The sequence below is a fragment of the Girardinichthys multiradiatus genome, chromosome 18 (genome assembly GCF_021462225.1).
Source record: "Girardinichthys multiradiatus isolate DD_20200921_A chromosome 18, DD_fGirMul_XY1, whole genome shotgun sequence".
NCBI classification, from domain to species: Eukaryota; Metazoa; Chordata; class Actinopteri; order Cyprinodontiformes; family Goodeidae; genus Girardinichthys; species Girardinichthys multiradiatus.
Window position 1 is genome coordinate 26,025,823 of NC_061810.1, and position 23,687 is coordinate 26,049,509.

The window sequence follows — 23,687 nt, forward strand, 5'->3', positions numbered from 1 at the left end:
ATTCTTCCTAGCAGAACCACTTTAATTCAGGGACAATGGGGGGTTTGAGCATTGGATTTAAGACCGGACTTTGACTAGGCCACTCCAAAACCTTCACTTTATTTATTCGCATCATTGTCCTGCTGCATAACCCAGGTGCACTTGAGCTTAAGGTTATGAACTGATAATCGGATTGTCTACATCAGGAGTTTCTGGTAGAGAGAGTAGTCATGGTGATATCACGTGTAGCAAGTTGTCCGGGCCCTCAGGCAGCCCCAAACACTACAAACACCATGTCTGACTGTCATTATGATGTTAGTTTTCTAAAACGTGGCTTTAGTTTTACACCTTATTTAAGAAGTCTTACACCTTCTGTAAAAAGCTCACTTCTATTTTTTGGTGAACGTGAGAAGGGTCAATGTGTACTGTGGTGTTTACCTTGAAACTCTTCCACTGATGCCATTTTTGCACAATTTCTTCCCTATAGTTTTATGATGAACACTGACCTTAACTGCGGCAAATAACGCTTTGGGGGACCGGCTGGTTCGGATGGCTTTTTATCCCATTAATAATTGAAGTCAACATCTGAAACTGCATTTTGTGTTCACTCTCATTATCTTTGTCTGATTTTACAATTTTTTTTTTTTTTATCTGAAACATTAGGAAGTCACACAAAGGCAAAAATAGAAGGGGGTATATAGATGTTTACAACACAGTTCCTCAGAATGTGCTTTTGGTGATTGTTAAATCTTATTACAGATGAGTTCATGTATCCAAAGCAGGGAAGAATACATAAAGATGTTCTGGCTTTTTTACTGCACCCTGTTTATGGATTTTGGTATCTTATGATGGTACACAGCAAAGTTGTAAAGGAACCAGGTTATCACGATAAAAGTATTTCAACTGTAAGGTAGCTTTTTTAGATTGTCAAACAATTCTGTACTGCAGTGCATCATGGCAGCCACCCTCAAACATTTTAGATGAGTGCATCTTTAAGCTCACTAAGGTAAAGTTTAGACATACAAAACAGTAGTGGGAAGGTCAAATTTCAAATCTTGAAAGGAAAATACTAATCATTTAAAACAGGGCTTTAGATGATCTCTGTAAGAACCTACCGGGAACTGTGTACCACTGGGCTCCATTAATGATGCCATCCTTAAAATATTCCTCAGGGTACAGGTCCACACAAGGGCGTCCTTTGTACATAAGAGGATTCTCCTGCACACACATTCAACACAAATAACAACTAAACAATGGCTGCAATTGTATTCATGTTTACAACCAAGTCTCTGCACAGATCAAACAGACAAAACTGAACCAGAAACACGGTGCCTTGCAAAAGTATGCATACCTCTTTTTTTTTTTTTTTTTTTTACCTTTTGTTACATTGCAATCACACACTTCTGTGTTTTTTATGGGAATCTTATGTGACAAACCAACACAAATTAGCACAGAGCTCTTAAACAAAAGGAAAGCATGGTTTTCAAGATTTTCTTTTTTTTTTGTAAAAGAAAATTGGAAAAATTGAGCATTAATCTTTTATTTGATCCCCTTTAATCTGAAACCCTTCAATAAAATCCAAGGCAATCATTTCTTCAGCAGAAACCGGTCAGAGTTGATGAGCACATGGATGGAGCTAAATTCAAGGCAATCTTGGAAGAAAACCTGCTGGGTTGGAGGTTCACTTTCCAGCAGCACAGTGACCCCAAAACAAATGCTCATGACATTTTTCAGATTTTTATTTGTGAACCATTTATCGTTTTCCTTCCACTACACAATTATGTTCTGCTGTGTGTTAGCCTGTCACATACAATCCCAGCTCAATGTAATTAATTAAGACTTTAAAAAAGACTAAATGAGAATAAGCTGAAGAGATATTAATACTTCTGCCAGGCACCGTTTATGCTGATAGTTTATTCTGCAACAAGGAAAGAAAAACAAATAAAAACAATATTATTTTAGCCTTAAAGACATTCAGCTACCTGTGAGTATGCTTTGGCCACCTGCTTAAACACTGCGTCATCAGGCGACCTGCTATAGTCACTAAGTTCATCTTTGTCATCATCGAAGGGGTAGTTGACCACCAGGGAGCCTGAATTTCACAAAAACAAAACAAGCAGAGAGCATAAACATTTAGTTCTTTTGTTTATACTAACAATTTTAATTATTAGTATAACTAATAATTAAAATTGTGGACCTAAACATTAAGACACACGACTAAAACCCGAAAAAATGTATGTAAATAATTGAAGACTTACCTCCATGCAGGTTTGCAGACAAAACAAACGGGTTGCTCTTCAACCAGCTCATGACAGCTATCGTCTCTGGCTGTCTGGGTTCTGTGATGGTGACAAACTGGTCTGGAAAGTTGCGGTTCAAATCATAATCATTGCTGTTGTTGCGTCCTTTGTAGCCCTTCACGTCACCTACGGGGAAGCAAACTCAGGTGATGAGTCACTAATGAATATCAGTCACTGAAGCATGTTCCCTGCTTGAATGTTTGCCATTTCTTCCCATCCCTTTGCAAATTGGCCGTAATTATTGACTAAAGGATGTTGTCACACAGAGAAGGCACTCTAAAAAAATGTATTCAAAATTGGAGGGAACATTAATTGCACAATAAGGCATACAGTATGCAAATACACGAAAAACAGCTACTTTTATCCAAAACGTTTTGTATTAAAATGTTTGTTAAATATAGATGAATTTTGTCAGTTTTACTGCTGATTTATCTTTTAAATAATTACTAGAACACCTGTGAAACATGGCAGTGGCAGTATTACGATTTGGACAGGTTTTATTGCATTTGGTTGACGGTGGATAGAACAAACCTTGAGGGAACAAAAACCAGATGCTTCTGTAAGGCTAAACGGGCCCTTAATTTAAACAGAAGGAGCAAGCAGGAAGACAAACATCCAAAGCCTCTAGACTGACATAAAAACAAACAGATTACAGAGAAATAAAGGCAAGGGTCTGAAGTGGCTAAGTCAAACAGTTGACGTTTGTTCAATAGAAATGTCAAAAGGACCTAAAGTGAGAACCAACGGGCCCTTGGTACGTTTCCATACTTACTAACATTACTACAAGCTACCTATCTTAATAGGTATGGAAATGTACTAATACACTTCAGAAAAAGCTGCTTTGCATTGCTCTTTAAACTTATGCCCATACATGAACAGTCATGTATGGGCATTTAGCTCGTCTGAGTAAAGTTTGGTTACAAAAGGAGGCCGCATCAAGACGTTTGGCGTAACTGCATAATCATGACTTTTTGCAGGACTGGTTTTAAAAAAATGGTTTGAAGAAATAAAAGAAAATAAACTGAAAGGCTAGACACAAATACAAATATAATATGATCAGTTTGCAGATATCCTTTACACAAGCTATAAATGTGCTAGCAGTTGCAGAAGCAGTCAAATTAGTACATTACTGTTGAAATACTGCCTTAGTGCGTCTGAACAAGAACAAATGAAGCGTATTTAAGAAACTTGTAACATTTATGAAGTATGTGTGTTGTTATTGGGTATATTTATGTCTTTGTGCATGAAATCATAGGTAATGAAATTGACAGTGTTCCCCTACATAAGAACAGAATAAATTACTTTGTGTTATGGTGTGATTGTTTTGCTTTTTCTGCCGTTTCCATACTTACCATCTTGGGCTGAAAGTTCTATGCTCTATACATGGTCTATAAGTGCCCTCAAGTGCAAAAAATGAATTATTTCATAAATCATTCAAAAGACTGTCCCAACACCCCTCCAATCTCAGCAAGTTCAACTTAGTGAGCAAATATTCATTGGTGAAGAAAGAGTGTCTGCATAGTGTAGCATGAGATTGACTCATGTTATTATTGGGTCATTCCAATGGCATCTGTGCAGTATTTATTTATTAGTTTCAAATGTTTTGCCGTGTCCTATCTGGAGATCTAATGTTTGTGTGCATTAGATCTATCACAATAGATATCCTTCATGTAACATTGAAATGCAAGACTGTTTTGCTGTGCAAGTGTCAGAGGAATAGTACTTACCCTCGACCATCTGAAAGCAATATATTTATCAAAAATGCATATAAAAAGTTCTTAGGTTACAGAAAATGTATGAGTTAGGTCTCCAGGAGCTTTAGAGCTTGTATCTACTTCTCCTACCTTCCACAGCGACCTCATAGCCATCAGGGTTCATGGAGGGCATGATGTGAATCCGAGTGTTGTTGACCAGCTGAGTCACTTCAGGGTCGGTACCGTAGTTACGACACAGATATTCAATGAGGTTGAGCAGTAGCTCTCTTCCCACCACCTCATTGCCATGCATGTTGCCCACATACTTAAACTCTGGTTCCCCTGAAAGAGGAAAAGAGAAAAAACAATCTATGTGTTAACAATAAACATACACACTGTGCATAAATTATGTTAAAAAAGAAAGGCAGCTGTTCTCTGTACTCTGCAGTTTATCACTCACCATGCTCGTGAACATTAGGGTTGTCTGAGATGACCATCACGTACAGCTCCCGGTCTTGTACAGAGCGGCCAATAGAGTAAAGGTGAGTGATAGAGGAAAACTCGCTGTTGCACTTGCGCAAAAAGAGCTCCATGTCTGCATAGTTGTGGTGACGAAACTCCTTTGGATGGGTGGGCTGATGACCAGGTGGAAGGAATGGAGGGGTGGTGGGAACAGCCTGAATCTGGGTGATGTTGGAAGCCTTAGTCATAGGAATAATGAGGTGACTGGTGGATGGAGATGAGGTGGTGGTTTGGGGGGTTCTGCCTGTAGCCTCATTTACAAAAGGCTGTAAGGTAAAATTAAGCTCAGTGGGTTTCCCATCAATGACCTGCACACTGTTGACTGCCATTGATAGGTACCTGCATAGAGAGAAAAAGACATGTTGAGGACATTATGCCTTAACATCAACAGTAAGTACAAAATGAGATGTCTCAAGTGTGTGAAGGACAAAAACATGATTCTGGTTTTTGCTTTACCAGGAAGTTCTGCAACGAATTCATGAGAAATCTTCCTCTTTATTAACTACAGTTATTCTGTAACTTTCAGAGGAAGTAAGACAGATATGTGGTTGCTTGCAAAGGTATTCACAGGCTTGAACTTTTTCACATTTTGTCACGCTACAACCACAAAGCGTCAATATGTTTTCTTAGGAACATTATGTGAAAACCAATATAAAGTAGTGCATAACTTTGAAGTAGATGAAAAATTATAAATGTTTTTTTAAATAACTTTTTGCAAATGAAATTCTTAAAAGTGTAGCAGGCATTGTATTCAGCCTCTTTACTCTGATGCCCTTAACATCCAGTATAACCTATAAATGCAGCTTATGTGAAGGCATCAGAGGTTTGTTAGAGAACATTAGTGAACAAACAGCATCATGAAGACCAAGGAACACAGCAGAGAAAGTTGTAAAGAAGTTTAAAACCAGTATCCTAAACATTGAATATTTCACTGTTTAATCTGACTTTTGTAAATAGAAAAAGAACGGGATAACTTCGAATCTACCAAGACATGGATGCCCACCTAAACTGACAGACTGGGCAAAGAGAGCATTATTCAGAGAAGCAGCAAACAGGCCCATAGCAACTCTGGAGGAGCTGCAGAGAACTACAGCCCAGGTGGGAGAATATGTTGACAGCATAACTATAAATTGTTCACTCTAAATTACTTGTCTACATGCAAAACACTATGTATGCCAGAACACATGGCAGCATCATGCTGTGGGGTGTTCTTTGTCCTGCAGGGATGGGGAAGCTGGAAAGTTAATGGAAAGATAAAAGAGCTTTACACAATGGTAATAGTGTAAAAAAAACTGTTGAAAACTGTTGATTAATTTGGAGTTTGACAGACCCTAAACATAGAACCAGTGATGACATGAAATGGTTTACAACTGGGTTATATTTATGTATTACAATGTCTGAATCAAAGCATCATTCCAAGACTTGGAATGTGATGCTCGTAATCACTCTCTGTTCAATCTGACTTAAGGGCCTCTCAGACAGAATGCGGTTTGCTCTGCGCTTGCCGCTGGGTACGACATGCGCTGCTGTCTATTCGCCACACGGGCTGTTCGCTGTGCAAGCCCGTGGGCTTGGAGGGACCATCCGATTGTTTTGTTGTAAGCAGCAAACCTGTATCTGTCCCATGTTAAGAAGCAAGTGCTAGTACTCGCCCTGCAGCAAGGAAGATGAGGCTGTGGGTGCACGAATATGGGAAGAAACTTGTGCCATCAGAAACTGAATTTGAAATTCTCAGACTGAATTTGTATTTGTGTGATTTGAAATTAAATGCATTGGTTTGAAAATGATTTTCACTAAACTGAAACTGAATTTAATGGTTTGAAACTGAATTCATTTGCTTTTAAAATGTATTTTGTTATATTAAAAATAAATTTTGACTACTTTCACTTTCAAGTCTGTAATTCAATTTCAGTTCCAAAATTCAGTTTTTTGTGTCACACATCCGGGTCCTTGAGGATAGCCACAGATTAATCAAACACAGATTCATGGATTTACGTTTCACATCAGTTTAAACTTCCTTTACGGCATATTGAGCTGGATCAGTGCAGCATACATGAGCTTGCCACCAAGTCAAATGAGCATCTATAAGAAGCGTCATGTAAACAAATGATGGTCAAACAGTAACACCTATGCTACCTGTAGCTATTAGCTAAACATACCAGATTAGCATAGTGTGCCGCCGGTTACGTTGGTCTGCGTTTCTCTTGCCTTTACCTCAGCGTAACTTCTGTTGCCTAGCAACCGTGTTAGCGTGAACCGCAAAGAGCTGTGAAGCCGAACAAATGCCTGAAGGTTAATAACCTTGTCTCTACTGTAAAACACGATTTTTATTTACCCTTTTACATATTGCTGATGGCTGTTTTGTTTTAAAATGTGATCTTGTTCATTATTCAGCCGTTTAAATGTTGAAAATATCTTTTGTGTTCATAGATATAAATCTAACACTAGATAAAATACATAGATGACAAATACCATTTGTTTAATTTATTTGTAAAGCTTTCAACAACTTAGACACTAACATATTAACTTTAACAAAGTTTAAATCAGTTTATTTCCAGAGCACAATAATAATAATTATTATTTTTATAATAAATGAACCAAACATTAATATTACATTTCATCTGACTGAATTATATCTGTTTAACTTCCACTCATTGGGGAAACCCAGCGGGATTTTGAAAACATTGTGCCGGGAGTCAGCTGTTCTCTCGGGGTTTAGTGCACCTCAACCACCCGGTCAGCTGAAAGCTGACGAGGCGAGCCGGCTGCTGGGGCAGCGGACGAATACATCGGCGCATTTGTGCAATTAAGCGATTTCTTGATAAACTGATCAGATATTTTAGGTTTACACAACTACATTCTCGTCTAAAAACATTGTAAAAGTTCTGTTGTTTTACAGAATGCGCAATTTATGCAATGTTATTCACAGCTTTTCTCTTTGCTACTTCCATTTGAACAATCTACTTTGATCCGCAATGAATCATGGGATAGATTGGGACACGGAGGACACACCGGACCCCTCCTTTAAATTTGGGGAAAAGAAGGACGCATTTGTTGGAACCTTGGAGATTGGACAGCATTCGTCGCCTCATCCAGGACGTTATCGGCCAACAAATGCGTCCTTCAAAGGATGCAGTCCTGAATTTGGACACAGCAATAGGGAATGACATCCGTGAATCATTAAATCTGTGTTTGATTAATCGGTGGCTTCAAGGACCCGGATGTGTGACACAAAAAACTGAATTTTGGAACTGAAATGGAATTTCAGACCTGAAAGTAATCAAACTGAATTTTCAATACAAAGCAAAGCAATTTTCAAAGCAAACAAATTGAGTTTTAAACCAATAAATTCAGTTTCAGTTTAGTGAAATTCATTTTCAAACCAATGCATTTAATTTCAAATTACACAAATACAAATTCAGGTTGAGCAATTCAAATTCAGTTTCTGATGGCACAAGTTTCTTCCCATACACGAAACCCTCAGGTCGGAGAGCAGCTTGGGGAGTTCAGGTTTGTGAAAGAGCTCCGTTTTCACTGAGACAGATTCTATCCCAACCTACTATAAGCTGCCCGAAATATAACACACCCGACATGCCTACTTGGCAGGAAATTTGTTTCCATGCTGCTGCTTTCCTCCCGATGTCCCTGTACAGTCTTGAACTTCTGTCAGAAAGTTCAGGGAATTCAGAAACGCACAATATCAATTTCTTCATTTTGCTTTCTGCTCTTTACCACTGATGACCCTGTTTCAATTGGATGCACGTGTATTCGTCACTGCATGCCGCGATCAAAGCTTAACTATCTTGAACTTTGACCGTGGAAGCTCGCAAACCAGTCCGCTACACTCCGCTAGTGCTTTGCTCGGCGCAGCGAAAAACCGCGGTTAAGCGGCACAAGCCATTGAAAACAATGGGTTTCAGAGCACAGCGGTGCACGCTCTGTGTCCTGTCTAATAGGGCTTTTAGCTTAAGCTATTTTACACAGAACAATGAGCAAAACTTTCAGCCTCTAGATATGCGAAGCTGGTAGATATACCCCAAACGATTTTTGGCTCAAATGGTGTTGGTTCTACTGAGTATTGACTCAGGAGGGCTAAATTCAGATTTTTCTTTGTAACAAATGTTGAAAATCCTGTATAATTTTCTTTCTTTTCCCAATTATGCACTACGTTGTATTGAACCTATTACATAAAATATACTTAAAGTTCTATGTTTAAAATTTTGAGAGGAAGACAATAAAACATTTTTTTCACCACCAACTTAGAGTCAGTATTAGGAAATAAAGACTTTTAATCAGGATTTTTTTGTGTTTTCACAACACACAGCAACATTACTGTGACTTTAAGGGCTGCTGTTAAATGAATAACTTCAGTTTGAACCAACTGTGGTAAGTGAAGAAACTCACCCTGGAGCCACAGCTGTGATGTTGTATGTTCCCGGGAGAAGAAGGCGGTAGTACTCTCCAAATTTTGCTGTGGTCAGGTTGTGGCGGATACCAGCAACCACAATGCTAACGTTGCTGAGGGCGGCACCGCTGACTGCATCTTTCACGAAGCCACGAACTCCCATGTGTACCTGGAAGAAAACAGTACTGTGAGTTCGAAAGGCTTCTTGCTCAGAGATTAGCGATTCAGAATTAAAAAGAACTGTAGCTTAATGTCTTAGATTCTAGCTAATACCAGGAAAAGAAAGATTTTATTTGTAAGCTTTACCTTTTCCATGTAGGCCAGAAGGGACTCCCTGTTCAGATCCCATTCCTTTTGCAGCTGTGAAGCTGGAGGATGTTTGCAGCAGCTCAGCTCCATGGTGATTTCCAGGCAGTTTCCGTAGAGGTAGTTGTAGTCCTGCATTCCTCCTGAATAACACAACAGCAACATAAACATACGCATGCTACAACAACAGTCTAATTATACACTGAAATGTGCAATTACAGATAGAGGAAAGGTGTTTTTGTAAATCAACAATTTAACTTGATGCTTTCTTAAGGTGACTCCATCGGTGTCAGGCAGACTTATTTTGAGGGGCGGACATTCTTTCCTATGGTAAGGTCTGAGTTTGCCTTGTCTCTCGAAAACTTTAAGAGATAATTACTGTGTGACTAAAAGTGTCAAGGAGGCATCTGCTTTTAGGGAGACACCCAACCTTTAGGTAAAGTCAACAGAAACACGCACAGGAGAGCAGGCGGACCATCTCTGTAGAACAGCAGTGGGCAGTCAGAGGTCCCAAGGCTGAAGAGTTGTCATGACTGCATGCTGGGTTGCCACAGAAACCAAGTCACTAACGTATTAAACAGTCAGAGTGAAGGGGGTCAAACACTGAACACTAAGAAAGTACTTGTACAAATGAACTAGCTCGCTCCAATCTCAATTACTGAGACACAAACTAAAAAAAACAAAACACAAAGAAAACAAGAAAAAGACAGACTTCACAACAGGGTTTAGACCCACAAGAATAACATGAAACAACGTCATAATTTATCTATGAAATACCCAATATTCAACTTTTTAAAAGAAATTCAATTAACTAAATATAACTGTCAACTCAACGGTTATTGACCACAGGTTTTAGCCAACTATTACAATCTCTGCCTGCAAGCCAAAGCATGTTAAAGACACCCTTTCCCAAGACAAAGGAGCTTGTAGTGAAGAATGTAACATGAATGCTTTTATTGTAATTACCTAAACAAATCACAATAAGCCAGTTTAAGGAGCATAATTGAGGTTGGGCAACGGGAAGAGTTGAAAAACATCTGAATCCTTCACCAGAACTATAACAGAGCAGATGTATGACAGCGATGCTTTTCCTTCCAGGTGGGTGGTTGCTTGGATCCAAATTTCTTTGAGACTTTTCAAGGCCTAACATGCAGATGATCAACTTTCTAAGACCCTGCAGAAATCCTCAAACAAGTCAAATCTAAACGTCTTGCATTTTATCTTGTTTTTTTTTTTTTCCAGTAGGGCATGAAGCTCTAAACAAAATGAAATAGGACAAATAAATTGGTGAAATAATACCTCATCATCGTGAAAACCAATTTTTATGATTTGAATCATAAGATGTCCTTAACATCTTTTATTTTATTTACAGGGGGAGTACTTTACTCAGCTTGTAAGTAAAAATAAACAGCAGCTACCTCACTTCATGGCAACCCTGGTAACAATACGTTAAACAACTTAAAGCGAACTGTTTACTGTTTGGTTACTGGTGCCACAGTTATTGGAAAATCTAACAAATCCTAAAACTAAATTTAACTTTATCCTTTTTCATTTATACTTTACATTTTTACATTGAGTGTTTAGGAAGGTGATATCCTTGTTCTCCTAGGATGTAAATACCCTCTTTTCAAACTGGGAAAGACAAGAGAACATACCATTCAAATAAGGCAGATATCTGATGATCTTCTTAAGTCAGGAAATATCTACAAGAAAATAGTTACCTGCTGAAACCTGCAAAAATCTGACAAAACAAGGCTGAAGTAAGCAGGTTGGAGACAAATGAGGTAAACAACTTCAAAACTCACTGGTGGAGACCTGCAACAAAGAATGGCCTCTTGTGTTCACAAATTCCCCATCTCAACCATCAGATGGTATCTACAAGGCAACTGGTTTTGTGGGAGGAATGCCATAAAAGGGAAGCCTTTTCTGTGCCAACATCACACACCTACACGTGGGGTTTGCTAAGCTCCATTGGGACCTCAACTTGAACTCAGTGCTTTGGTCAGATTAAGACTAAGCTTGAGCTTTCATGCAAAAAATAGTTGAAGCAGGGTCTGGTGTGAAAAACAAAAGCACCTCAAGTCTTCTGTAACGTATTGTGGAGAATCCGTAATGCTGTGGGCTGGTTTCTCTTACAAAGACCCTGGCAACCTTGTTGGAGTGTAGGAAACCATAGATTCTGTCAAATACTAGGGCATAAAATAAGTCCCATGGATGTGCATGGTAATGATCCAAAACATATTCACTAGAGAAAAGAAAATCAACCTTCTCAGATGGTGATCTCAGTCCCCAGACCTTAATCCTTAGCTGAAGAGATGACAATGTGCTACTGAGGATGGAGGCTGTTATTCAAGATGACTCCATGATTTTAGTGAGAAAGACCCATTCTAAAATCCTGCTGTGGTACATTTCCAGTTTAACTTAACCGATTAAGGACATCCATTAACAAGAAACACTTTGCTAAAGTACTAAATATTGATCCATTTTAAGCAGAATTTAAAGCCAAACATATCTAATTTTATTCTATGATTTTTTAATGGAAGATATTTTGACATTTTTCTGATATTTATCTAAACATGTGAATTTGTTTTAAATGGAAGGATGCAGAAGAAATATAATTCTCAAAATAGTGACATATTTAATAAAAAGAAACTATCTTTGATTGCACTTATATTTACTGTTCGAACACAAATAACTAATGATAAACCATCAGTTATTAAAACCAGCCCACATCATAGGAAAACATGGTCTTGGGCCTGATTTGAAGCCAGGGTGTACTGAAATTTACCTTCAGGACACCTTTGAGACTTTAACCTCTGAGGTAACAACAGACAGAAGTGGGTGCTATGGCAACCAAACCAAATATGGCTTTTAAAATACAGTGGCTTGTAAAAGTATTCATACTCCTTGAACCTTTCCACGTATTGTCACATTACAACCACAAACATTATTATATTTTATTAGATTATAGTGGTATACAATTCTGAAGTGGAACGAAATTTTTCTTTGATTTTGTTTTGGTTTTTTTCGTTGTACAAATAAAAAACTGAAAAGGGTATTATGCAAAAGTTTTCAGGCCCCCTGAGTCAATACTTTGTGGAACCACCTTTTGCTGCAATTACAGCTGTAAGTCTTTTAGGGTATGTCTCTACCAGTTTTATACATCTAGTGACTGAAATTTTTGCCCATTCTTCTTTGCAAAACAGTTCAAGCTCAGTCAGATTAGATGGAGAGTGTTTGTGAACAGCAGTTTTCAGATCTTGCCACAGATTCTCGATTGGGTTTATGTCTGGACTTCGACTGGACCATTCTAACACATTAATATGTTTTGTTTTAAACCATTCCATTGTAGCCCTGGCTTTATGTTTAGGGTCGTTGTCCTGTTGGAAGGTGAACCTCCCCCACCGTCTCAAGTCTTTTCTCAGACTCCAACAGGTTTTCTTCCAGGATTGCCCTGTATTTGGCTTCATCCATCTTCCCATCAACTCTGACCACCTTCCCTGTACCTGCTGAAGAGAAGCAACCCCAGAGCATGATGCTGCCACCACCATATTTGACAGTGGGGATGGTGTGTTCAGAGTGATGTGCAGTGTTAGTTCTCCACCACACATAGCGTTTTGCATTTTGGCCAAACAGTTCAATTTTGATCTCGTCTGACCAAAGCTCCTTTTTCCACATGTTTGTTGTGTCCCCAACATGGCTTCTGGCAAACTGCAAATTGGACCACTTATGGTTTTCTTTTGACAATGGCTTTCTTCTTGCCACTCTTCCATAAAAACCACATTTGTGCAGTGAACGTCTAATAGTTGTCCTGTGGACAGATTCCGCCTGACCACATTGAGCTGTGGATCTCTGCAGATTGTCCAGATTCACCATGGGCCTCTTGGCTGCATCTCTGATCAGTGTTCTCCTTGTTTGGGCTGTACGTTTAGGTGGACACCTTGTCTTGGTAGGTTTACAGTTGTAGCATACTCTTTCCATTTCCGGATGATGGATTGAACAGTTCTCAGTGAGATGTTCAAAGCTTGGGAAATCTTTTTATAGCCTAAGCCTGCTTTAAATGTCTCCACAACTTTATCCCTGACCTGTCTGGTGTGTTCCTTGGACTTCATGATGCTATTTTGCACAGGAAAATGAGCAAACGTTTCAGCCTCTAGTTGTGGGAAGCTGGTAGAAATACCCCAAACGCTTTCAGCTGAAATCATGTTGGTTCTACTGAGTATTGGCTCAGGAGTGGCTAAATTCAGATTTTTATTTGTAAAAGATGTTTTAAATCATGTCATCAATCCACTTCACAATTGTATACCACTTTGTGTTGGTCTTTCACATAGAATTCCAATAGAGTATGTTTATGTTGTGGTTGTAATGTGCCAATATGTGGAAAAGTTCAAGGGGTATGAATACTTTTACAAGCCACTGTACATCACCCGTCACTGATAGAAAATACCAGTGGGTCTATATTCAGTAATGACAGGAAATCATTAGCTAACTGCAACAATAGAAACAACTAAACTCTGACCAGAAGATATTAGCTCTTGTCTCCGGCCAAGTTCCTCTTCACAGTTTAAACTGTTACTGAAGCAAACCTATAAAGTAAACACCCTGCACCCACAAAGTTTAACAAACGCACGTACGTGGAGACCTGGCCTTAGATATCCTGTTTAAGTAGGAGATTCAGCGTCACGCCCTTAAGGTATCAGGAAACCACTGATCAGACCATGAAGCCAAAACCTGAGCTAGACCGGGGGTCTTTTTTACTGCACCACGTCTGCAACAGTTCAGCAATAAAGATCAAACACCAAGGAGAAGCGTCTACATTTCTAAGTAAACCTGTCAGCTGTTCACAGAAACAAAGAAAAACAGCACAGATTCAGACCAAGTCAACAGATTATGGGTTAAGATAACGTGATTCATTGTGAAACAGGAAGGTGGATTATTATTTCAGGCTCTGGCTGCCAAACAAAACCGTCTTCTGTTCCCGACTCCCCCTCCGGGCAGTTTGCCTCGGCTTCTCATGATCTCACTCCATGTCCTCCTGACAATGTCCCCCCACCTCACTGTTGCTAAGTCCACATTTAGCTGATATTCTGGACAGCAACGTCCATCTGACATATAAAAGTGATATCTGTTCAACCGTTTTACACCATCTGGTGCCTATCTTGCTGCTTGACTACTGGTTCATTTAGACAGGGAGGTGCAGAGACTAACTTGGGCCAAAGCAAACAATTCATTGAACAACTAAGTTGTTAAATAAATATCTAAATACGTGAAACTTTTATTAAAATTAGAAATATATTTGCATAAATTTATCAGGATTATCCCCAAAGTCAGTGAGTTGGGCTGAAACTGCTATTCACACAATGATAGGGTCTATTTGATGAGCTATAACGCAGCACAGGGAATTTTAAATAATTAAGTAAATACTGAAGTTAATATACATTATCTTAACAGATATCACATTCAAGTTTCAAGTAATGATTTATACATTGATTATTTAGTTGTGAATTTAATAGCTTGACACATTTCTACATTTTTATATAATTTGATGTTTTCACTTTATTATTTCACTTTAATTAAACACACATATACATTTTTAGACAAATTATCTGTTGGGTTGCGGCATTTGCAGCTCTAGTGGCCTTTATTTTTGTTATTTTTCCAAAGTAGGCAGACAGGAAATGGGGTGGAGACGTGCAGCAGAGGTCTCTGAAGTCAGGACTCGAACCTGGGACGGCTGTGTTGAGGACTGGAGCCTCTGGCACCTTTGGCCTTCAATAAGAGACAATCTATGTAACATTTAGGAATAATCTGCAACTTTCTAATGATTTGTGTACAAACAAGGGATATTGAGACATATGTTTGACATATTTGAGACACGTGCTAGTTTATGGCAACCTTATATTAAGAGATCAAAATATAACCCATTCTAAATTTGCAATCAGGTATAATAGCATTGTAATCTTACCTTGGGATAAAGGAATACATCCACATCAAAACACAAGGCTCAGATAAACAGATAAACTGGTTCCAAAGAGCCATATTTTAATGCAGGCAATTAAATCAGGCTAAAGCCATGCACAAGTAGCTGCTTCCTGACGGGTTGTCATTATGAAAACTTATCACAAGAGGAAACTGGAGCCGTAACTCGAAGCAGCAGAGACATACAGCAACAAACCAAGAAGTGACATATGATTGTTGATCTAATCTCAGGCTTCAAACACAACTGTTACTGGGCCTTAAGTATGCAGAAACATTAGGAAGAAAAAACAGAAGTTGCTTTTAGTTTAGCTTTTAAAGCTCACTTCTACACAGAATAACCAGTCAAGGCCTCCTTTCTGAGTTCAGTCATGTTGGAGGTTTAAAGGCCGCACAATAGAGCTCAAATATACTGTCAAAATATCAGTGTCTGCAATATATTATTGCAAATGTAACATGTTCTGTCTATTATATTCCAAGTGTTAGGACTTCTCCCTTTGTATGCCAGTGACACTGACCCTGTTGGATGTTGGGAAACCCACCACCAACACAGATGACTGTGTTCAAGATGGTGAAGGTCACAGGGGTCACGAGGAACTGATCATAATGACAGATGTGAAAAACTAAAAAGGTTGAGAATGGGAGATTAAATGTAATGTTAAATTCCAGAAAATAAACTGGCTGGACAACAATTAATGACCATACAGAGAAATACTGTATATTATCATGTTTAGGAGCCAGCAAACCTAGGAACATTTTAAGTGTAACACATGGATAAATCATGTTGCAAATTATTGCTTTTTAAAGCAATTAGTATTTTTCAAATGCACTTTTCTGACACAAAAAAGCCTTTTCAGTCGGCCCAATAAGACAGGAAGTACCTCCATATACGGATGATGACACATCTTTAACTGCCCCAGTCTCAGGCCTGATAACTGATTATTTTCTTAATAAAAGACCATTTTAACACGCTGTGTGGACGCTTATTGGCAACACAGAAAACCAATGCAGGGGAGGTGGGTAAGTTCTGTAGAAGTAAACACAGGTGAAAAGGATGAATTTGTCCTCATTTGTCTGTCCCTAAGAGACACATTTTCTCCAAGAATTATGAAATCCTTGGCATCTTTAACAGAAGGAAAATATTGATTGCAAAGGATGTAACAGACAGCTCAGCGGGGAGTACGCCAGGCCATGAGGGGACCGCAGCTCTTTGTGAGCATGAAGCTCATGTGTTCTATGTCACTATGAAATATCTGCTGATATACACAGATCGTGCCTTTCTGCCCTATCCTGCAGCAGTGTCTTGTCATTTCTTCCTTCATGTTTTGGCCAACTGACTGAAAAGAGACTGCAACTGCAGTCTGAAGCGATGTCAGTATTTGGACCTGAGTGTAATTAAAGGCAATCAACCAAATTACATCGTCTACCCGAATGCACCCAGAATACAGTGGCCCCCAGTGATTACCTGCAGGGAGACTGGGTTTGTCACAGAGTGCTTTTAGAACCGTGGGTAGCGTGCTGGTTTAATAGGTCTGGAATCTACTGCACTCAAACAACATTGTCTTAACTTTTTACTCCTCTTCTGGATAAATCAACATATACATTTTCATTTCAAATAAAACAAATGAAGGTGGAGACATTGGTATTGCCCTGGGTAGCCATTTAATTATATGTAGACATAACCATTATTCTTGCATTCACAGCTGACTCATACTTCCTTCTTTTCTTCCATGCTTATTTACATATTTATTAAATATTAAATTTATTAGGACACAGGAATGAAAGTATTGTGACCCTGAATACAAATAAGAAAAAAAAATGACAGAACCACTTTATTGAATTTGAGATAAACATGCTTTAGTAACAATATCTCTGTCTTACAAATTTTAAATATTGGGTTACAATATGTTATGAGGTGCTTCCTTCCTAATGAAGGAATAATGCCAGAGGACAAGGCAAAAAAAGCTTCCTAGAATGTAAACTATGCTAAAGAGAAAGTAGAGAATAAACCCTGCCACAATCACAATCAGAGCCAAAACTGAGTCACGCCTTCAAAGAAATACACCAAAACAACTTGAATCTAATTCATCCTAAACATGCTGCAGCTTGTGCACGCTGACACAACCCTGAATATGCAGCAAGCACACAAACACTCAAACATTCTTGGTTTTTAAACAAACAGGGAGATGTCCAACAGCTATACTCAAATTATCCCTGCTGTCGACAAAGAACGAACCTGCACCATCATCAAAAACACCAACAGGCCAGCTTTACTTGGAAAGTCTCTAAGGCAGCACAAAGAATGTGATCCATAAAACTGAACTGTCTGAGTCAGCTGACCGTAGCTGTAAAAACGCGACTCCGCTGAAGGAGTTGAAGCAATCACATAACAAAACCTGGCTTACATTTTAGCTTCCTATCATCACAGAGATCAGAAAGGAGGACTTTAAACTGTCAGATTTATTTCAAGCATTTTCACCCGAACCTTTCCAGTTCTATTTACCCACCTGGCACGTCATACCAGCGCGCTCCGTTGGTGATGCCGTCTTCAAAGGTTTCTTCGGGAGTGTCGGGACAGTTAGGCTGACCGGTCTTCATCACAGGGTGATTATGGGAATACACCAGGGCCAGGTAGCGAAACAGGTTGTCATCCTCTGACTGGCTGTAGAGGCCCTGACGTTGGTGGGAGACCGAGTCATCGAAAGGGTAGCTGGCGACTACAGTCCCGCCGTGCAAGTTCCCTGACAGAACAAATCTGCGGAGACAGTAGCCAATTTTAGCAACAGACTTAGAAGATGCCTTAAATTGACTTTAAATGCATGTACCTGTAAAAACCACTAATATTATTGTCTGATTTGTTACATTTTCAGACGATTACACAGACCCATCGACCTAAACCGTTGAAGTATTTGAACAGACCGGTTATTTCCAGGTGTTTGCCACCGATTCAGTCACAAAGTATATAAACAAAAAAGTGAAAGAACAATGTATAGGTGTGTCTCCTAACTTTTTATTTTTAATTTGGACAACAGGTAGCTGAACAGAAATTGAAATATGTGCATAAACTGCTGCAAAATGTTTTTTATGCAATGCAGAAGTAGAAAACATCATCTGTTAAGTCAAGATAAATATATTTAGCGCAATAAAAGGCAGTTCAGTGAAAGCTGCCGCACAGATCCCAGGGCTGTTTGCAAAACTCTACCAAAAGCTAGGTGTGACATTAGTGGTTCAACATTTTATGTTGTTTTGTTTTTATATTGATGCATATTGCCAAGCTTTCCGATATGGTGAGATTTTTCCCATGTGTATCCTTTTAACAGGAGGTTTGGTGCCAAATATATCTTTGAACTGTAGAGATGGAGGACATGCACATACACCACCCTCCATAATCACTAGATCCCAGGGTAAAGATGTGCAAAAGGCGATGATCTTTTATTGCATACAAACATTTAAAGAAAATCTATAATCATTGGCACCAAAAATAAAAGTAACTAAAGCCTTGTGTCATATATTTTGTATTAAATTAACCTTATCAAAGTGTCGAGCAGTCTTTAATGAATAATCAACAACTTTCTGTTTCTCTGGAGTATAAGTATGTATGTAACACAGGCCAATTTCACTTTGCCACTCTTCAAATTGGTTACGGTAGATGTATGTTGAGCTTCATAAAAATGGCAACATGAAACAGCTTAGTAAGTCCATTTTGGCTGCTCCCTTATTCAGGGGTCACCACAGCAAGTCATTACAACTAACACGCAGACTTGGCAGAGTTTTTATGCCTGATGCATCAGGGATTCGAACCCGGGACTCTCGTATCAAAGACGTGGACTTAGCTCGCTACACCACCACAAAGGGTGGCACCATTGAACAGCCAATCGCACAAATTTGCTAATATCCACAGTTAAAGCAATAATGGGGGGGGGGGTTAAACCACTTCTGTCCTGCCTGATTTTGCAGTGGGATGGAGCTGTGAGGGTTAATCTCTTGTACCAACGATGAATAATTGCAGGATGGATAGACCATTATTTGAACACAACCCTTAGCAAGGTATAAGGAAAACATTCCACTGACCACACATCTGGGGCTCTACAACGACGATGTTAAAATGCTACCAAGCAAAATTGCTTTTCGGAGTCACGGGCAATGCAGCTTTCCTAAACAACAACTTGCATGCATGTCTGTTGATGTCTGTAATTCCATGTGCAACTCAGTCACAATGGAAGAAATATAACAGAACTTGTACCACTAGTTAGCACCTGAAGGTTATCGAAACGATAACTACGGTAGCAGAAGTATCCATTTCTTGAGGCCAGCTGTCTAAAAGCTGCTTTCGTTGACAAACCAACAGAGCATAATCCAAAAATAGTCCATGCTTCAACAACTGCAAGCATAAAAGGTACAGCCTCAATGGGTTTCTGGTATCAGGGCATAGTGAGGTAATTTTACTTTATATTATTATTTTTGTTTTGTTATACTTGTGATCAGCACCATAAAAATTATGAATATTCTGAGCAATAACCCTTAAAAAAACAAAATATGGAGGGTGCTTATCAACAATAAATAACAATAAATACATATCATAGACCTCCCTGATATCACTGAGCTAACCAATGTTATATTATCATAACAGTAATAATAAAAGTGATTTTGTTTTCTGTTTTTAATACAAGTAATTGATTAATGCTACATTTTGTGTAAATAGAAGTACTGTGGTATGTTATCATTAGGTCTGCATGCTATGTTGCAAATATCGCAGTATAAACATGTGAAACATCACTATAACAAAAGACAATTTGGAATGCTATGTTTGTTAGATAATATATTGCAAGTGTCACAAACACAAAATTAGCCAGCCTGGTGGTGCCTCACTGCAGGATCCCCACACCTGACACATTTCACAGAGCCCTAGATGCTAAAGGTCACAGAGAGGGCTCCAAGCACAGGCAAGGATGATGGGAAAAGAGAAAACATTATTTTGAAATATTTACCAATAATAATGCAAGGGAATGAGATTCCTATATTGGGCTGTCCTTGTTATGATAATATGAGGATTTCACATGGGCCCATTGCTAAAAACTTTAACATAGAAAGGTACAACATCAAAACTTTAATTTATGTCTTAAATTTTATTCTTCTATGTTTTAAAAAAAAAGGGGGAACAAATGCCAAGTTGCTCATTAACAGTGGCTAATCAGATCTCTCACTGTGAGCCAAATATTGATCATATATTGCTGAATTCACCCCACCTTGTTCTTGTGGCTAGAATACCTCTAAAATGCAATATTGATCACTTTTAAGGACCCTGAATCATATTTGTGCCTGTTAGAGCAGAGTAATACTCACTTTTGCTCTTTGATCCATTTGATCACTGCCATGACCTCTGGAATATCATCTGGCTTCACAGTTGTCCCGTCAAACTGATCGGGAAAACTTCTGTTTAGGTCTAAATTATTGGCATTATTCCGGCCACCGTAGTCACCATCGCAGTCCTCTTCCTTTGACTTCTCAAAGCCATCCGGGTTCATGCTGGGCATGATGTAAATATCCGTGCTGTTCACCAGCTCTGTGATACGGGCTTCCTCCCCATATTTAGTGAGCAGGTACTCCACCAGGTAGACCAACACCTGTCTGGACACGGTCTCATCTCCGTGCATGTTCCCTACGTACTTAAATTTCGGGTTACCAGGCGTATCTTTGTCGGGCTCCACACTGATCCGCATCACCCACAGCTCCCTGCCCTCCACAGACCGACCAATGCTCGACAGGCTGGCGATGTGGGAGTAGCTCTGCGCTAAAGACTGTAAACGATTCGTTAGGTCAACATAATTGTAGTATTTGTCGTAAGTTTCTACCGTCTCCGAAGCACCTGCGCTTCGTGACAGCTGCTTCTTGCCTTCACCCAGCGGCACAACATCAAGAAACAAGGCGAAAAGTAACACCAGCTCGTTGAACGTCTTCGAGAAAGGCCGCCAAATGAGTACCATGTTGACTTAATAACTACTTCAACACCATCAGGTCTTCGCAACTAAAGAACAAAGGACAGAAACGAGTGGTTTTTTACGTTCTGTCTTGGCGAAACAGCTGTTTTTCTCCACTGTCAGGGCTACTCTGGCCTGCCTGTTTCCGCTCACTTCCGTTCACCTCCCGATGGGCGGGGCTATAGATGGTGACGCGACTTTTTAAGGTGGATCAGTTGAGTCTTCACGTCTGTTGCACGTTTCTTACCTTCGACACAGTTTTAGTTGTTTCGTACCCAAGTTATTCTGGGGTTGTCCATACCCCCCTTGAATATAAGGATTTCTTTTTGTATATTTCTATATTCCACTGACCTAGCTACAGTAAGGAAACGCGGCTTTATGACTTCAAGAAATCATAGTTGAGGACCACTGGGGAATTGGGCCAAAATAAATCAAGTAGGGAGATGTGGGACAAAAACATAAAAATCTGAAGAACGTGATAAAAAAATATCTCTAAGAACTCTCTTTCTGGTACTAATAGAACTAACTTTGTTAAATCTGGCTTACCTAATGCAGGAAAAGTTTAGTCTGATTTAATGACAGACAGTGAAAAAAGGCTATGTGTTTTTTATGCAGCGTATGTCTAGCCTACATTTGGTTTTAACTGTATTTGTGACTACTTGCTTTTTGTGTTTAAGTGCATAAAATGCACAGAAATACAACTGCTTAATCCCCTGATTCACAGGATACTATTTGAAAAAATTTCAACAATCAAGTGAAATATGTTTGCTGAAAAATCATATGGCAATCTCTTTTTAATTCAGTAAAATTAACTGCATTGTGAAAAGAAATGTAGCAACACATCATGCATGTGTACTTAAACAACCTAATTTAGAAGGTCAAAAGAAATCTGAGACGTAGCTCAATTTCGTTCCTGTTGAACTGCTATTGTTCAGCATGGATGTTTACCAAACAAAAATCCAGCATTGTTGCATCTCTGTGTGACTGCAGTGTCTGCGCAGAGCTGGTATCCTCGCAAATCCATCTAGTATAGTATATCTGATTAATGCAAAGGAAACTTTGGAAAAGCCAGGGACAAATGCCTTAATGCGCAGACGTAGTTAAAGCTTGTGGAAAATGGAGCCTGGCTTTAGTGTTGGCTGTGAAGCTTGAGGAGGGAATATGAGAATGTTTAATCGTTACAAGACCCATTTTCTTTACATATTAAACTGGCTGATCAAATACTCTTTGGTTACTCAAGTTAAACATTAACTGTTAAAGTGAAAATGAATTCAATTTGGGACTTCCTGATCCGTCCCGCTTATGACTTTATCTTTTAACAAAATTATTTTGTATTTAGAGGTAGATGCACTTTTTAAAGAAGGCCGCTTTTACAAGCTTCTATAAGCTTCTATGATCTTAATGAAATGTTTGTAGCATATTGTGTAAACTCAACATACAGGGATTGTACTGTATAACAAGGTCTATTTTAAACATGTTTTTAAAACCTTTCAGCGGGGTGAAGGAGAAAGATTGAGCCACAAGTCTTCACTCTACTCTGCTCTTTACTGGTTACTGTCTCTTTTGGCATTAGATTGCCAGTGCAAAAATCAGTTTAAACTGATATTACATCTACAAACTCAGGATTTCACAATGTGGGAAAATAAAAGTTTCCACATGTTCATCTGCAGTTAACCCAAAACATTTTTCCTCCTACCTGCAACAGACAAACTTGGTTTGAAAAATCAGTGCAGCAAAAAAGGGATGAAGTTAATGTATTGTTTTTTTTTTTTATCCTGTAGTAGATGTAGCAAACTCCAGCCACATTATAGTTCTTTGCTTTCGCTTATTTTCCTTTTTCAAACTTGTTTAGAAACTGAGCCAAATAATTATTGTAATATTGTAGAGGCAGGTTACAAATCTGTACTCAAAATGCATTGAAAAACAACTGGGAAAAAATTTAATTTCCAGTGTACCACTGAGAAAACATAAAACAAAATAAAACATTACTAGTTAATTTCAAGTTTAGAAACAGAATGTAAAGACAAAATTCAGGTACCAGTTTCTATTTTTCAGTTCCTGCTTATAATGTCAGCAACTGGTGGTTGCATTGTGTGGAGGTCTACTGCTACCGGCTGAATCATACTATTCTGAAATAGGAGATGGATTTAACATGACTGTGGCTCAGTGGGTAGAGTAGTTGTCTTGGGTCTGATTTCAGCTTTCCCCTGTCACATGTTGATGTGCCCGCTGGGCAAGGCACTTAACCCCAAGTAGCCTACCGATCTACAAATTGGTGTATGAATGTGGGCGCATTAGTCAGTGCGATTGAATGAATGTGGCTACAGCGTAAAGTGCTTTGAGTGGTCGGTGTGTCTAGAAAAGTGCTACATAAATTCAGTCCATTTATCACGCTGAAAATTAACAGCCACCTTAATTATGTATTTTAAGACCCCGGAACAATTACACAGCATTGTGTTACATCAAGGATTTAAAATTAAAGGTCCAGTGAAAGAAAATAAATCCAAACACCTTGCAGGTTAGCAGC

At 38.9% G+C, this 23,687-nt stretch overlaps 1 protein-coding gene across 1 annotated transcript in view; it reads right to left on the reverse strand.

Annotated features, from left to right (window-relative positions):
• The window catches only part of cpda (carboxypeptidase D, a), a 34,441-nt gene extending 13,106 nt beyond the window's left edge, over nucleotides 1-21,335 (reverse strand). Inside the window, exons 1-9 of the mRNA XM_047391551.1 lie at nucleotides 20,526-21,335; nucleotides 17,690-17,937; nucleotides 9,207-9,349; nucleotides 8,900-9,069; nucleotides 4,434-4,834; nucleotides 4,124-4,315; nucleotides 2,238-2,405; nucleotides 1,962-2,071; nucleotides 1,095-1,197 (exon numbers count right to left, since the gene is read on the reverse strand). Coding sequence (XP_047247507.1) covers nucleotides 1,095-1,197; nucleotides 1,962-2,071; nucleotides 2,238-2,405; nucleotides 4,124-4,315; nucleotides 4,434-4,834; nucleotides 8,900-9,069; nucleotides 9,207-9,349; nucleotides 17,690-17,937; nucleotides 20,526-21,166 — 2,176 coding nt within the window. The 5' untranslated portion in view covers nucleotides 21,167-21,335. The remainder of the gene's footprint in view (nucleotides 1-1,094; nucleotides 1,198-1,961; nucleotides 2,072-2,237; nucleotides 2,406-4,123; nucleotides 4,316-4,433; nucleotides 4,835-8,899; nucleotides 9,070-9,206; nucleotides 9,350-17,689; nucleotides 17,938-20,525) is intronic.
• Between the last annotated feature and the right edge of the window lie 2,352 nt (nucleotides 21,336-23,687).